The 16,343-nt window shown below is 31.7% G+C and overlaps 2 protein-coding genes, 1 long non-coding RNA gene and 1 other non-coding gene across 4 annotated transcripts; all 4 read left to right on the plus strand.

The window, feature by feature from the left end:
* Positions 1–715: 715 nt before the first annotated feature.
* On the plus strand, positions 716–1,605 carry LOC121174051 (uncharacterized). Its single transcript, XR_005889760.1, has 2 exons — positions 716–1,062; positions 1,187–1,605. It is a non-coding gene; the product is annotated as an uncharacterized lncRNA (long non-coding RNA).
* Positions 775–950, plus strand: MIR4415A (microRNA MIR4415a). Its single transcript, NR_048763.1, has one exon. It is a non-coding gene; the product is annotated as a microRNA MIR4415a (primary transcript).
* A 6,066-nt stretch (positions 1,606–7,671) lies between the features above and the next one.
* LOC100786993 (uncharacterized) lies at positions 7,672–12,559 on the plus strand. The gene is made up of 5 exons (XM_003551751.5): positions 7,672–8,298; positions 8,389–8,433; positions 8,552–8,833; positions 8,936–9,102; positions 11,951–12,559. Exons 1-5 carry the CDS (start codon positions 8,076–8,078, stop codon positions 12,146–12,148), a joined length of 915 nt encoding a protein of 304 aa, XP_003551799.1. The 5' UTR covers positions 7,672–8,075; the 3' UTR covers positions 12,149–12,559.
* Positions 12,560–13,762: 1,203 nt separating this feature from the next.
* Positions 13,763–15,514, plus strand: LOC100500695 (uncharacterized). Its single transcript, NM_001251182.2, is given in 3 exon segments — positions 13,763–13,906; positions 14,360–14,436; positions 15,044–15,514. Coding segments are annotated over 3 exon segments (324 nt in total). The 5' UTR covers positions 13,763–13,805; the 3' UTR covers positions 15,190–15,514.
* Positions 15,515–16,343: the final 829 nt, after the last annotated feature.

The following is a 16,343-nucleotide window of genomic DNA, read 5'->3' on the forward strand; positions in this document are numbered from 1 at the left end:
TCAGCTTTTTCAAGAGGGACTAAAAACGAGTCACGATACATTTAAAGAATGGATTGCTTTTTGATTATTTCCACCATCCCACCTAATAAATCATTAAGATCTGTTTTTAAGAAAATTTTAAGTATTTGCAGGTTTCCTTCCCGTCACTTCTTGATTAATGGTTAGGTCTGTATTCCATCATAAAATCTTTCTCATATCTAAACGTTAATATTTTTTAAAAATATTGATTTGTATTTTCGTGAATTAATATTCTCAGTTTTTATTGATTCATAACTACTAATTTGTTTATGTTATAAATTGATTCATATATAATTTAGAGAGACTAAAAATATGTTTAACCATTTTTAAAAAAGACAAACCTTAATCAATATAGGTAGCATTAAAAAATTTATTAAGAAAAGGAGTATTCTGACGATAACCTATTATTTTGATTAGAATAATTTATACATTATTATTCTAATTATTTTAGCCCCTTCAAATTAATTTTTGAAGCTCAGCAGCGACTGATTAGTAGAACAATTGATTTGATGTAGTACAGGATTCCAGTACATGAAGCCAGTACAACCTCAACGGGTTGTGTGGGTGTTGTTTTTTGTTAAGCAAAACGGTACTACCAATCAACGCAGCTTGGTGTACTACATCGAGTGCATTTTCCACAATAGTCAAATATCAATCAATGTATAATAAATAATAATATATTGCATGTAACAGATCTACCAATCCCAGCCAATATAATGGTTGCATCTCATTGAGGCAAGTCATGAATCCCCTAGTTGGCTGCAGCAAGTTGTGATGAGAATCAATGGCAAGCAGTGACACCAAGAAAAAAAAATCCCATTATAAACATTTTTTCCCCTCAATCTTCTTCTCATAGTATATCATTAGGCTAACTGGTGTTGAAGGATATAAATCCACAACTGCCATTGATTCTCATCACAACATGGTCCAGTCTACCCGGGAACCCACATTGGTACTGTTTTGATACATCCTCTTTCCTTAAGCCTAAGAACAAAACTCAAATGAAGTGAATTAAACAATGCAGAGGACTTGGGGTTGAAACAGGTTTGTTTTTTTTGTTTTTATGGATAAATGTTAATTGTTAATTTTTGTTAAGTGGGATTCAAACTCTCCATCTATTATTCACCCTTTAACACCAAGTCAAACTTGTATCTCCATATTGAACTAGGTACTGCTTTCATTCTCCTTTGTATATCAGAAGTTGCTGCCTGGCTTGGCTCAAACAAAAAAAGAAGAGCAAACTCGGCACCAAAGAATAACTTTTGCAGTTCATACATTTGGTTGACTTACAAGTATTTGGTGTAATTCTCATTTTTGTTGTTGTTGTGTTGTGTTAGGAAGGTCAGAGAAATTGCATTGCAGGAATCACTGAAAGAGCAAGTTAGAAATGTTTGCTGGTGTTATGTGAGGGTGAATGTCCTTTGATATGAAAGCCGTGTGAGAGAGTGATTGTTTTTACTTACTAATTCAAAAGCATAAATGTGAAATTTTTTACAATACTGTTTCATGCTCTGCTTCTCCCCTGTTTTCATCTGCTTTGTTTTTCAAGAGAAAGGAATATATCTAGATTCCAGTGTCCCACAGTTAGCCATAGCTCATATCATATGGCATGTTTTTGTTTGTATTAATGGCTAGAGTTACATTTCTTTATCTTCATGAACGGTTTTAATGGGGGCAGGGCATATATTAGTAGTGTAACTGCTCATATATTATATGACATGAAATCCCTCTACCAAAATATGCTCTCTCCATGCAACAAGTTTATGTTTTTTCACTCTCACCCACCCCCTTTTGTAATCCCTCTCAGCTGGTTTTCTTCTAGGGCATTTGGGAATTTATATGTCATAATTTTCAGACAAAGTTACCAAGCATGGATCCCCATGAACAGCTGAACACAAAATCAAAGGATACAACTTTTCGGTCAATGTATTTAGAAATAACTACCATGCGTTTAAAATCTTAGGAAACTAACTAATTTACTTGAATACATTTGATTAGACACATACAATTCATGGTCAGAGAGCGGTTCAAGTTATAACCATCTCCAAGTAATGCCAAATTTTAAACAATTAAAACAGCCACTCCAAGGTTCCTTTTTTATTTTTAATTTCATGTGTAAAACTAATTTGTAAAAGTCAGTATTTATTAAATAATTTGTTAAAAGATAGATATTTAAATAATTATAAAATAAGAAAAAAAATTATCCACCCCTAAAGATTTTTGGTTGTCCCTGTACTTTCATTTTTGAGTTGAACTCATGTTAAAAATTCATGAATAAGTTAAAATCACGTCAGCCAAATCTTATAAGTGTATATTTGGGTGAATGTTTGTAAAATTGATTTTAAATTAAATTATATTTGTAAAAAATAATTTTGAAATGAAGTGAATGATTTTATTTTAAAAATAAATCACTAATAAAATTTAATATAATTTTTTATTTAACTCAAAATCAATTCTTTCACACAAAACTAAACATGTAAATATTAACTTTAAACGTATAAATTTCTATTTTGATTTAATTTTATTAAATATCCAAACATGGCACTAAAAATACCAAAATCACATAAAGTAATCGATAATAACTGAGGCATAAAAAGTTTGCGTAGAAGATTAAAAGATGAGACCCACAAAAAGTATAGTTGGGCTTGTTATTAGATCTTAGATTTCTTGTAAACTAGATGCAAAACAAAACCGGTCCATGATTTCTTTTTGCCTCCTGTAATGTATTTTTTTCTCTCCCCCCCCACCCCACTTTTTTGGATTGTGTTTTTCTAAAAATATCATTGGCAAAAATTAATTGCCATGGAGTATTTCGACAAAATCGTGTCAAGATTCTTATAAAAATTGTGTAAAATATTAAATATAAAAGTAAGTTACTCTTTTTTTATAATAAAAAATCAGATTAAATTTATTTTCCCTCAAATGACACATAATTCTCTAGGAACATATGTAAATCATTTACCATCTCAGATCTAACCTGTGTGGCATTGCACTCACCTCTTTTGAAGTTATTTTGGAGATATGTATATGGCTACTAGGGATATGTACAGGTAACAACGGGTTCTTGGACGTGAACATCAAGTTATCAATGATATAATTTGACGTCATTTCAGAAAGATATCATGACAAAAAAAAACACAATCAGGCGATTATTTTGTCTCCGACTCATTGTAATGCTTCAAACACGGTTCAAAGTTCAGTTTTTAATTGGATTTGTTATATAAGTTGATTTATTTGTTAATTTATTAATTGCTGAATCTCGAAGTGGCCTCATCCACTTTGCCACACTTGTTGGTGAAACATCGAATTGATCAGAATTTTTAGGGTTCTTTTATTTGAGATATACAACTACAATACAACTTAATTCGATGGGTATAGTTAAATATATAGATAATCCTACTAATGCTATATATTGTCATTATATGTGAAATTGACATGATGATGGGTATGGTTAAATATTTGTAGAGCTCATCAGCTTTTACAAAAGCTTAAGACCGCATGAATAAGTTCTATCACAGCCTGCAAGAATAGGCCTTCATGATTTCAAATATATGAATATGTTGGCTTTTCGTTAACTTGTTTGACTCCGCGGCAATCTTGACAAACTGTATTATTCTCCTTGTTGCAACATAGTGTCTTTGAAATTGTAATTTTCCTCGCTCTAGTCACTATACTACTATTTTGATTTTTGAGAGATGTTGAGACAAGGCATCTCTACTTTCTTCTTGGGCAAAGACTGAGTATATCTTTTATAAGAAACAATTCTCTTTTAAATAGAAAAGATCACCATAGATAATAAAATTTTCTCATGTAACTACTCGTGCAGGACTCAACAAAGTCAATATCACTTATTAAAGTGGAACAATTACATCAATTGATCCACGATATTTACATGTTAACGAACGTTAATTCTCACCTGTTAAATTTTATTGACATGACTTGACGGTTGGGATGAATCTATGCACTTTCTGGCTGTATGAAATCTTTGACCGAGGCAGAAGCGGAAAACTTGTGAAAGAATTTGTGGAATAGAAAAAGGGAAAAAGGCAAGTAGATTCTCCTCATTCTAGTCGTTTTCTGTATAGATTTTGATTGTGGTCAATTAGGAGAAGACAGTTGAAGTATTAAGGGTATGCTTATCAGAAAGGATGGAGAGGAGTGGAAATGGAAAGAAAATTGTGGGAGAGAAATGAATTATCAATGAACCCTCATCTTTATATACCCACTTTCATGTCTCAAGGCATTTTTATCATCATATTAGACATGTATTACTACATTTTCCTCAGTTCTAAAGTGCAAAATACTAAAGTCAGACTAATTAATATAGAGGTGAAGATTAAGTGTGGGTTTGATTTGACTTTGGAGAATTAATTCTAGGTGTGAAATTGGTTTTAAATTTATTTTTAAATGTTTGATATCATGTTATAGAAAATTTTAAAATTTATTCTGAATTTAGAATTAACTTTTGAACATATTTTACATTGAATCAGAAAATTTGTACTTAATTTTACTTTTGACTTATTCTATAATAAAAATATCCAACATAAATTACGTCATTTTCAAATTAATTTTAATCAAATCAATTTAAAAAAAAAATTCAAAATTATCTATATACACACTAAACCAATTGTCTTGAATGGCCTAACCTGATGTGCAATTAAATGTTAATTGTTTCCCAAAAGAGTCCTTGGAAATTTGCAGTGGCTATGAAAATGTTGTTCAGTTGCATTAAGATGAGACAATGACACATTTCACTGGGAAGTAGTCAGTGGGGACAAAATATATCTCCCAGAACTAGAATAGAAAAGTAGAAAAACTTTATAAAATAAATGAAGTAAATGGGGCCCAGAGCTGAGGGGGGTAACAGAGCCTCTCTCTTTCTTGATACCTACCTTGCATACACATCAGACAAAACTGACGGCTATGATGAGGTCCAGTGTGGGACCCTAGTCCTGGTTTCCATAATGTGAGGGCCCCAACCTCACTCATTGTCACAGGGACACGACAAGAATGTGTGACATGCACATGCTGAACCAGGACACAAAGACATTCTCACTCACACAACACCATTCCCTCCAACACTGCATGCGCTGACAACCACTCTTTTCATCTCCACATCCAGCCTACACTGCAAACAACCCAACAGTGCAAACTCATGATATTATTTATGATGCTAAGCAGTATACCTCATTCTCAACTTTGGAAAACCATATCCTCAACTCAAACTCTGATATGCATTCACCCCCATTGGGCTTTCACTAGGTTACTACTAGTTCAAATTTTTTAGAAGTCCACTAATTCATTCACTTCATGGTTTTAAATTACATATGTAATGACAAAGTATTTTAAGAATCCAAGCATCAACTTCCTACAAACTACAAAAATAAGTATTTATTAAAAAATTATACAATATTATATAGCTATATGTTAAGTACTGACAGATGCAAAAATTAACTAACCTACATCTTTATCCTTCCTAGGTAGTTGTTATTAAAATTTAAAGAATGTACCCCAAATTTATCTCTTCAAAATTCCAAGAAAAGAAACTTTTGTTAGAGTAAAGCATTAATTCAATTATGCATTCTTCTGTCTTTGATTTAGAAGCTTAATTCCCGCATACTTTCCTTCTTGTTTTTTCCTATGCGTTTTTATTTATTTAGTGAAAAAGCATATAATTTATCTGATTGCATTTGCAATGGAGGAGTTTCCTGAATTGGGTTGGGTATCAGGATAAAAACTTGTATTTTATCAAACAGAAATCAGTGATTTGTTGAGCCTGGTGCATTATCAGTGCCAGCCTCTCTCAATCGAATTGCCATAATTACAATAAATGTTGGCCTGCTAAATGTATGGTCATTCTCTTTTCTTGATCTTGGGTACAATGTATTATCATTTTTTTATTTATATATGTACCGGACGAATTGTTATTTTCTTTTGTACCTCAGGGTAACATAATTAAGGAGTTGTCGTAACGAGTTTAACCTTTCTTGTTTATATCCTCGACAAAAAGAAAAAAAGTTTAAATCCTCATCTAACCTAATCATTCTTGTTATTAACCTCTTCCTCGTGTGTGATTGTAACCAAATATATTGACTATGAGCAAATAATCAATTTCAAGCATCCAACCCTATTAGGAGAGGAAATTATTATAATGAATTGAAAATTCATTCCAAATTACACCTACTTTGACCATTTAAATTAAATATAATACGAGATCATTAAAGGTGGATCCGATAATGACTAATGGAGGTTCTGACCACTCCCCTAATTCAACCTATTGGTATATGAAAACTTTTTTCTAAATCACATTTGGCTGCTTAAATAGAAGAACTAATTAATTATATTTCTTCTTTCAATTATATCATAGGAACGAATAATGGAGTAATAATTAATAATTAGTAATTAATCTCATGCTCAAAAAGTAGAAAAGGAAGCTTGTAAACAGAAGGGTTTATTGCAGTGCGCTACACAACCTTATATCCTCTGGCCTGATATACAATATTAGCTATATTAAAGAACTTTTTAAGTCGATGCAATTAAGTTCACACATCAATTCGGTGTTGTCTTAATTGAGGAACTTTGCACATTTGTGAGCAAGACATAATTTGGTGATGCAGCACTTAATTACCAACTTATATGAAAATGATATGCGGTTATGCAAAATCCACATCAACAAAGTGAAGGCCACGTCAATGTCCATTTGAAATGGGATTTTCTTTTTAACTATCCGTCCATGCAAAAAATGAGATTTAACTTATTCGAAGTTTAATCGGAAAGTAAATAAAATTTTCCCAAAAATTATTTTGGCCAAGAATTATAAACTTAAATATTAACTAAATAATTTAATCTTAATTTCAATTAATTAATTACTTGTGCTCAATCACTTGATATGAAAATTAATTTGAAAAGCTAAAAGGATAACTTTTCTGGCAATCAAAATTAGAAGTTGCAACTTGCAATATAAGTTTAGGCTTAAAATTGTTTAATTAAAAAATATTGCCTGTCTCGTGACTTTACACATACTTTTATTGGTTTATTTAGCTTTCTTTGGTTTTAACTTTTATCTAGTTTTAAATATTTTTAAGTTCAATTTGCCCTTTGAACCTGGCTTCTTAAAAGGATGGATTAGGTGTTAACTTTTTATGAGTCTCATCATGATAGTTAGAGTATTGTTTTGTTCTTTCCTTTCTTTGGTCAAAATAATCCTTCCTTCATGAGTTTAGATTATGGTATGCCAAGTAGGTGCTGCTGTGACAATCCCCTACATAAAATATGAGGAGCTATCATCACTCAAAGGTGATGTTGATGCAAGGACACAGGACAAATGCATTATTTCGTGTTGTTTTCTGCAATGTGAATAAAATGAAAATTCACCATGAAATGTCTTACAAATGAGAAATCCATTCCTTTTTATAACCTTTTAAAATTGTCTCCATGTGGAATTGTGTGCTGGATGGATTGTGATATCCACGACATTTTGGCCTTAATTACAGCATCCTAATTTTATGGAACTAGAAAGGAAATTAAAGATGGACAAATTTCAATTTGTCTTTCTTCAGCAAATAATCACATAAAAAAATAGGGACTAATAGTTAGTGTCCCATGATTCACTTGAGGATTTAAACTCACCTACTGGTCTAGGATATTAGGGGTCAAAAGAATAATACAAGTTACTGAGAGAGTCCAATGAATTTAATGCAGAGGCCAAAAAAAAGAAATAACATACTACCAAATATAGAATGATAATATTTGAGGCTATGTCGTTGCACCATAGAGATTCAAAAAGTGAAAGAGCAAAACTCAGGGAGACAAACACTCCTCACAGAACTACTTAGGCATGCCTAGTCTTGAAATTGATACCAAACCAAAGGCACATTCCACCTACCTATACCTTACCTAGACAAAAAGCTTCAACTTCAGAACACTCTTTTTTTGTCATGTCTGAACCTGCAGCACCCACTTTCAAACCTGTGCTAGTTTGAGTTGGAGTGAGAGTGACTTGAACCAACATTTACAACAACATTCCACTCTGCTGAATTATTTTCTAACTAGAATTCATGGCCTCAACAGCTGAGCCACTTCCTTATAGCTCAAGAAGAAGAGATGAGTCAGAGTTCAATTTGAGAGAATGGGCAGTGAAAGCTCGAATCAGCCGCGAGGGAACCAACTCCAGAAGGTACTCAGGATCTTACATGAGAAGCTTTAGAGAAGACACAAGATCATTTAGATCAAACATAACCATTTCTAGCACTGCTTCTTCACCCGGATACCTCTTAAAAGGTACATTTTTTTCTCTCACTCCAATTCAAAGGAGTTCATTGTTTTAAGTCTTAACTTCTTTTTCACCTCAAATTCTCTCATTTGTTGCAGATGAAATAGACCCTTCAACATATTCTTTCACTACTGCTCTTAAAGGTACAACTACAAGTGAATAATGAAGCACATTGCATTGATAATTAGCATGGTTTGTGATTTTTTTTGTGTGTGCTTAAATTTTTTGAATCAATTAAATGATGGTGGGGGTCAATTGCAGCATTGCAAGCAAGGTCAAGCTATTACAGTTGGGAATGCTTATCTCCAGATGGTTTTGCTTTAAATTCAAAGTGGAATGAAGCAGAAAGGTATATATGCAACCCTCTCTCAGGGGAGGTACCATTGGAGTGTTTATCTGCAAAAACTCTTAGTGGAAGATCTTTTAGAAACTCAATAAACAGAATTGCCATGTCTGCTCCTCTAGTTTATTCCTCAAAGCACATTCCAACAAAGCCAGCAACTTTCACACAAGAAGAAGTGGCTCTTCAATTTCCCAATCCAGGTTCACACACTTAATTAGCAAGCCATGTTCTTTATTTCCTTTTTGCTTGCAAGGACACAGTTCAAGTTACTTCCCAATTCTACATTGTATCTCTCTATGCAGAAAAGAAGAAAGAGGGAATGACAAGAGATGTTGGTACTCAAAGTACACCTCCTTATATTAGTTCAACCAGTCCCAGCCCTGCTTCAACTCCATCCATCACAGAGAGATCAAAACCTCTAGTTTCTGACTCGCCTAACTCAAATGCAAAAACAAAATCCGAGGAAGAGGTATGTGCCACAAATTTTTCACCGTATATTCCTTTGATGAGTATATCAGAAATTCAGAATCTTATTATATACGTTCTAATTAAGACCTCAAACACTTTAGATTCAATTCATATTTCCCTTTTCTTTGGTCCTCAATTATGAATGCCATTAAGTGAAGAGAAAACACTAGGACACAAAAAATTGCCCGTTTTTTAGAATATCGTGATTGTTTTGTGCCTCTTTTATTGTACTTAATTGGTTGTTTTTCCCTTGTTTGACAAAATAGAAATTGTAAAACTTGAGTAAACTGTGCATACACTGTAATATAATCCAAAATCACATAATAATTATAATGTGTAATAAATTTGTTGATTTTTATAATAATTACTTTAAAATTTATACAACCATGTATTAATATCCACATGCATAAATATCTACGTATCTAAAGAAGTATCTAAAAAATGAGATACAAAAGTCAGTTGATTTCAATTTTTTCAAAATTATTCAAATAGAAAGGAAAGGAAAGAGAACAATATAGTGCGGTTTCCAAGATTAAAGAATCAAATCTGTTGTCTAGATTATAACCTTCAAATGTGGGGCAGTGATAGTTATATTGTCCTACCGTATTTCATGTTTTAAGTGTATCTCTTGTTTTTGGTCCCTACTTACTTTCCCCCCCTAGGAGGCTGCTCTCTATTACTCATACAGTTGCACTTGTCTGTGATTTTGGGAATCAATTTTCCACTCATGAAAGTGTTATCTCAGATGCAAGTGTCAAAATTTTCATAACTCCTCAATCAAACCTTGTTCTCCTTTCTTGAATGATTTAAACATATATGGCAGCAATGTGGTTCTTTTTGAACATATATAGCTCTTCCCTCTGTCTCATACGAAGGCACTGAAGATTCTGGAATCCCAAGTACACTATTTTATCTTCTTGGGTACTTAAACAAAATGTCTACTCACTGTCATGCTACGTACCAATCCTTCATTAGGATTACATACAAAGGAATAGAGTAAAGAATGTAGACTAAATAATAAAATCATAGAATAGTCGCATTAAGGAAATATTGCACGGGAAACGGTAACTGCTGATACGTATTTCAATTAAGGATAATGCAATGGTTCCCGTAACTGTTGTACTAAGTATGCTACAATATTTTAATAGTTTTTGCAGATGTCACACACATGAACATGATATAGTCAACAAAGTTGTTAGAGATTGAATTATTATTTCATACGTAAGCTAGTGATCATAAATAATGATCTTTTGTCTTTTACATATTCAAATGGAACATATCCTGCTTCAGTTTAAATTTATGTAAATTTTGCAATCCATAAGTTGGTCTACCTCTCTCTGTGTCAGAAGAAACTGTCGGTTCGTAAATTCCAAACAAAATTGTCATATTAGGTAGTTACACTGCGCAGGTGCATTAAATCAAAAATATTTTCTATACCAAAAAATAAAAATAAAAAATATTTTCATTTTACATTATTCTAATTTAACCTTCAAAACATTGATATTAATTAAGATAGGATTAGTTCTAAATGTAAGCATAATTGTTTCAATATAGATGTTTTGTTCTTACAATTAAATCAAATTGTTGATTTATTACCGACGGTGGATTTGGTTTGATTTAGAAATATTATTCATCTGGTTTGGCTAATTGGTTTACTATATACTGTGTTTGCACCGATTCAATTCCATTCTTAATGTATATGCAAATACTAACATATAAAATTGAGAAACATAATAATTGCCACTGTGCTTACCGGGACTTTAATTAATAGTTTCACATTAGGGTGTGGGGAAACCTGATAAGATTAAGGAATTGATCCAGTTGTTATGATTTTTTTTTTGTAATTTTTTAGTAAACCTTCCCAGACATGGAAATTTATGAAGTTTTCAAAATAGAAGGGATATATATATATATATATATATATATATATATATATATATATATATATATATATATATATATAATAAAGACAAATTAAATTCAAAAAGGGATGAGAGAATAATTGAAAAGAAATGAATCGAATTCTCTTTTAGATGAAAAGTCGTACTCAAATGACCCACTCATTCTAAATTGTTTTTTTCTTTCATTTTATTTTCTTTGTTTTAAGATTAAAATGAAGGAATTTTTTTTAAAAAACATTACTTTGAGAATATTAATTTTGAAAATAAAAATGGATTACTTGAAACTAGGTGTTTTCCTTCGAGACGTATCGTCAATCAAAACTTGGTTTGATTATAAATCAGTTTTACTAATTTGTTTGGCCTTAATTAAAAGTGGCAGTGTAACATTATCTTCGATTTTTGTGTTTTGTTAAAATAATAGCTACTTAAGAAAAGCTATATTCCAGATTAAAATAAATAAATTCCTTCGATTAAAATAAGAAATCAATTCAATAAATTTTTTTTACAGCTATAATTAAAATTTAAAAAATGTCATAAAATTAAAATTCAATTGATTTGTGTATGCTTAAATGATCTGCACTTGATCTTAGGAAAAGGTTCATAAAAGTATATATATGCTTAAATATGGACGAATCTGCATTGTACTACAACACCCGTAGCCAGTATCTAAGATTGGCTTACATACATATGTAACATATAGATAATACCAATTTACTGAGCAGATTACCAAATGTAACAAACTGGAATCAACCTTTGGGTTTGTAACTTTCATGTCAAAAAATTCATGAACGAATATTTTCCCACAAAAGATGACACATGATTGAACTCATGTTGATTAATGTTTCCTAAATTAGCAACATTCCGAACTGATTAATGGGGTTGAGAAGCACATGTACATCATATATACAAAGCATGACATTGATGTGAGAGTGGCAAATGCATGTGCAGGTGGAAGAGAAAGATAAGGAAACATGGGAGACAAAAGAAACAGAAAGAGAAAAGAAGGTGTGGAGGAAGCAAGAGGAGCAACTTTGCAAACTAAGTGGGTGCTTTTCGTGGATGAGAAAAAAAAAGGCAGAGAGAGAGAAAGAAAGACAAAGAAGGAATAACATCTTTCTCACTCACTTCAAAGGTAGCAAAAGATAAAGAGAGGCTGAAAAAATGATAAAGGGTGTACGTGCATGCTGGTTGAGATTCTCTTTGACACACACACACACATGCAATTTTAACAGTGCTTTACTGAAAATAGAATAGTTAAGAGCCATGGCAAATTACAAATTGCAATTATGAAGGGGATAGACTATGGTGTGTGTGTCGCTCTCTCTCTCTCGTGGTCCATTTTTTTGTGTTTTATGTAAAATGGTATATAAGTGATGGCATGTTGTGTTCTTGTGGTGAAATTTGGCTGACAGCTTGGGCTTCACGTGCATGCCTTGTTTCTGCATTTTGAATCCGTAGGTTCTTATCCCTTTTGGTCTTACAGGTCAATTGGATATTTACTAGTTTGTTGATGCAAACTTCATCAATGATAATATGAATAATATAATTAAAATACTATATGCAGATATATAGGTCTTGAAGAAATCAATATGAAAATAGAGCTTTTCCATATTTAGTGTTCGACAACGTTTTAAATAGAATTATTTCCGAAGTTTGAACAAGAACGGATCCACCTGATGGACATTCACTGCATAAAAAAATATATTAGTGAAAAATTAATTTACATGTAATTTTTTAATTTCGTAACTAATTTTTTGTGATGCTTGAATTAATGATGAAAAACCAATTTTCATAGCTATACGTAAGTTTTTTTTTTTTGCAGTGATTGGGGGGAATTACCCCCCCCCCCCCCCCCCCAATATTTTAATTTATACTAATTTAATGTATAACTAACAAAATTTCCCAATTATAGTTTAAAAACCTAATTGATAATACGAAAATTATTCCTACAAATTTATTTAATTTTTTATCCATAAGAAATAAAAATATGTATTAAAAAATTTATACACAATTTAGTTATTAACTAATGAGATTAGACTCCTTAATACGAATTTATGTATATGATTATTGTTCTCATGATATAAAATTTCTATATATTTGTATTCAAAGGATGGTACATGTGAGAGAAAGAATATAGCTCTTGAAGAAATAAATATGAAATTATATTAAATATAAGTATGAACAATATGTGTGCCATATAAGCCACATGTTACTTGAGATTCTAACTTTTTTTATTGATTTAATATGTAAAATTTATCTATATAAAAATTATAAAATTCAATTAATATTAAGATTAAAAAAATAAAAAAAAAGTGAAAATTTTATAAAATAAGTCTCATGAATAATAAAAAAACTAAAAATAAAATTAATTTTTTTAATAATAATATTTATTTTTCACGTAATTTTTATGATTTTTAATTTAAACATAAGTTAATTGGTTCTTATAATTTTCATATAGGTGATATAATAGGTGGAATGAAATTAATTAAGGTATGAGGTGTGATAGGTGGGAGGAATACGTTTCCATGTGCATTATGAAGAGAAATGAATTATGATTATGATAAGTGATATTAAAAAATAATTGCGTTGACGTATAATATAATATATAAAGTTGTAGAAATTACTTGCTGTAAAAAGTAAAATAATTACGCGAGTATTTTATAAGAATAGAAGAAGAATTTGAATTTGTTTGTATAAAACGACGTCGGTTTCTTGGTCCATGATATATCTTGTTGTTCCCTTCCCAGTTCCTAGCCCTTCGCCGCCGCAGCATCCGAATTCCTTTGATCGTTGGTGTGGAGCGATGGAACACGGCTCATACACTGATCAGAGTAAATCAACATTTAGTCTCGTAGATGAGGATCATACTTTTGCAAACGCTGTTAGATTCACCTTAAATCAAGAGTAAGTCCTTTAACTCTCTAGGAATATGATTCTTCCATAATAAGTATATATGATAGGAAATGATTTTTCATTTTTGAGAAACTAAATGTTGCAGTCTCTGTGCTTGAAACAATTTAGGTTAGGTAATTAGGTTAGCTTTTCCCATAATTGCCATAAGAAACACTGCTCCAAACAGTGTTATCAATTCCGCCTTATAAACATGCCATTGCAGGCTTCCCTTCACAAATTGCCTAGGGAGGTTGGCAAAAACCCACTATTCAACAACACTGGCTCCAAAGTAGGAATCCATGCTCACCAGAACATAATTGAGTTCAGCTTTATCTTTTTTATTGACAGATCCCCCTCCCTCTTGATATTGATTTCGTTTCCTTATGTTGTGCATGATTAATTAATCCATTTTTGCATTTATGTTAAATGGAGTTTGATGGATTTTGTATTGATGTTGTCTTGCAGCCCAAGAGTGTCATTTTGTGGCTACAGCATTCCTCATCCTTCAGATAATCGTGTTAATATCAGAGTCCAGACAACAGGTAAGTAACTATGCAGCATCGTGGTGGATATAATGTGATTGTGACTTTGATTTGCAAATTTGTTTCCACAATCTAGTCTCATGAATCTATTTTTGTATTAAAATCACAAGAGTAGTGTATACTTAGCTACGAAATTCGTGTTTTGTTAGACAATCTCGAATATTTTCTTCACTTACTATTTGTTACTTTTGGTCGATATGAAGTTGTTAATAGGAGCCAAACTTTTGTAAGCCAACTATTCTATCACAGCATTGTGGTACTAAAAACTTTTCTTATCATTGCATGGCATTCTCTGTTGAACTAAGAAGTTTTCTTATCAGAGTTCAGATATAAACACATTATAAGGTTTAGAGTTTAGACAGTGCATCTATAAATAATTAAGCAGTCAAACACATTATACAAAATTATTTTTCTTCTATAATAAAAAAACATAGTAGGATGTACTGATGTAGATCATCCACAAATAAGTTTTACATCATGTATAGCATGACTATTAATTAATGCCCATATGGGTATTTGCATTACGTTTCTTGTATTTTTATGCTCTAAATTTGTCTATTTGCATTAGTATTTTGCTGTTGAATGTGCGATTTCTCTGCATCTGTAGGCGATCCATCACGCGAGGTGTTAAAAGATGCATGTCAAGATCTGATGCTTATGTGCCAGCATGTTAGGAGCACTTTTGATAAGGCAGTCAGTGATTTTAAAATCAGCAAGGCTAGGAAGAATAATGAGGATATGGATGTCGAGTAAATATTTTGCCTGCGTAGCAGCTATACACTGAAATATGATGAGCAGGAAAAGGCAGGTGCCAAACTAGTGTTCATTATCAGTTTTTAAATTTACTTTTAGAAATGAAACTTCATTCCTGAAAACTCTAGTAGCTGGTTTGGTCTTCCGTTACGTCTGATAATACTTGCACCCATTTTTGCTCATGGGACATGGAACCAAACAGACACTAAAATTTCATTCAGTCTTGGTTTGAATTTACGATGCATTTGTTAAGTTTCACTTTCACAACCTCATACATACAATAGATCATGTAGTAAATTCAAGATTATAGCATGCTCTCATAGTGTAATACAAAGAGAATCAAATAACAGAATTTGTGTACTTAATTGAGTCATTACGATCTTGATGACATGTGGATGAATGGCTTAATTGATCGCTAAAATGAGAACAAGTTATACTCTCGGTTATGACTAATTCTATCAAAGCTCTATAGAAAACTATAGAAAAATAACCAACCTATAGACACCAACAATTATTGATGAGGAGATTCCGAGATTATATATAAACTGTTTAACTCTTTTCTTTATTCATTCATTCATACTATTCAAAGAAGAAAACATAATTGTCTGTAAAATACGCTCAAAGTTTCTACCCCTCGAATAACTCTTTTTAGCCTTTCTAACAAGAGCAATCTTGAATTACAGTGAAAAAGTGTATCCTCTAACTAGTTAAACAGCGGACACAAAATTATTGTGAAACTACATTCCATGGGACCTTCTTTTGTACATATAAAAATATAAATATCACACGTAAGACATTCAAGGAGAGAATGTATAACTAACGGTTTTGAATGGTGTTGTGGTTGAGTTTGTGCTGTCAAATAATGTATAGTTAATTTTAATTTATATTTGTAACATTGTTTTCCAGCTTCTTTGAATGACTTTCTTATTAAGTATCATGTCATTCACCAATTCTTATAGACGTTGCAAACATAAATCTTAGTCAACCCCTAAATATGCTCAACTTAGTTTCAAACTCAAGTGTCTAGTCTACCCATCAATGCTATATTAGTTTGATTTGGTTTTCATGTTTCCGATTTCCCTCCACAATGCACTGCCTAAGCTAACCCTAATTTTACCACCATAGTCACTTCACATTCTTCAAGCACAATGTTA

This window comes from Glycine max, chromosome 18 (genome assembly GCF_000004515.6).
Source record: "Glycine max cultivar Williams 82 chromosome 18, Glycine_max_v4.0, whole genome shotgun sequence".
Lineage (NCBI taxonomy): Eukaryota > Viridiplantae > Streptophyta > Magnoliopsida > Fabales > Fabaceae > Glycine > Glycine max.

Excerpts from the sequence above, each read along its gene's own strand:
- LOC100786993 (XM_003551751.5), top strand. The coding sequence starts at position 8,076 with ATGGCCTCAACAGCTGAGCCACTTCCTTATAGCTCAAGAAGAAGAGAT. Across the intron at positions 8,834-8,935 it reads TCTTCAATTTCCCAATCCAG|AAAAGAAGAAAGAGGGAATG; the intron begins GTTCACACACTT and ends CTCTCTATGCAG. Across the intron at positions 9,103-11,950 it reads AAACAAAATCCGAGGAAGAG|GTGGAAGAGAAAGATAAGGA; the intron begins GTATGTGCCACA and ends ATGCATGTGCAG.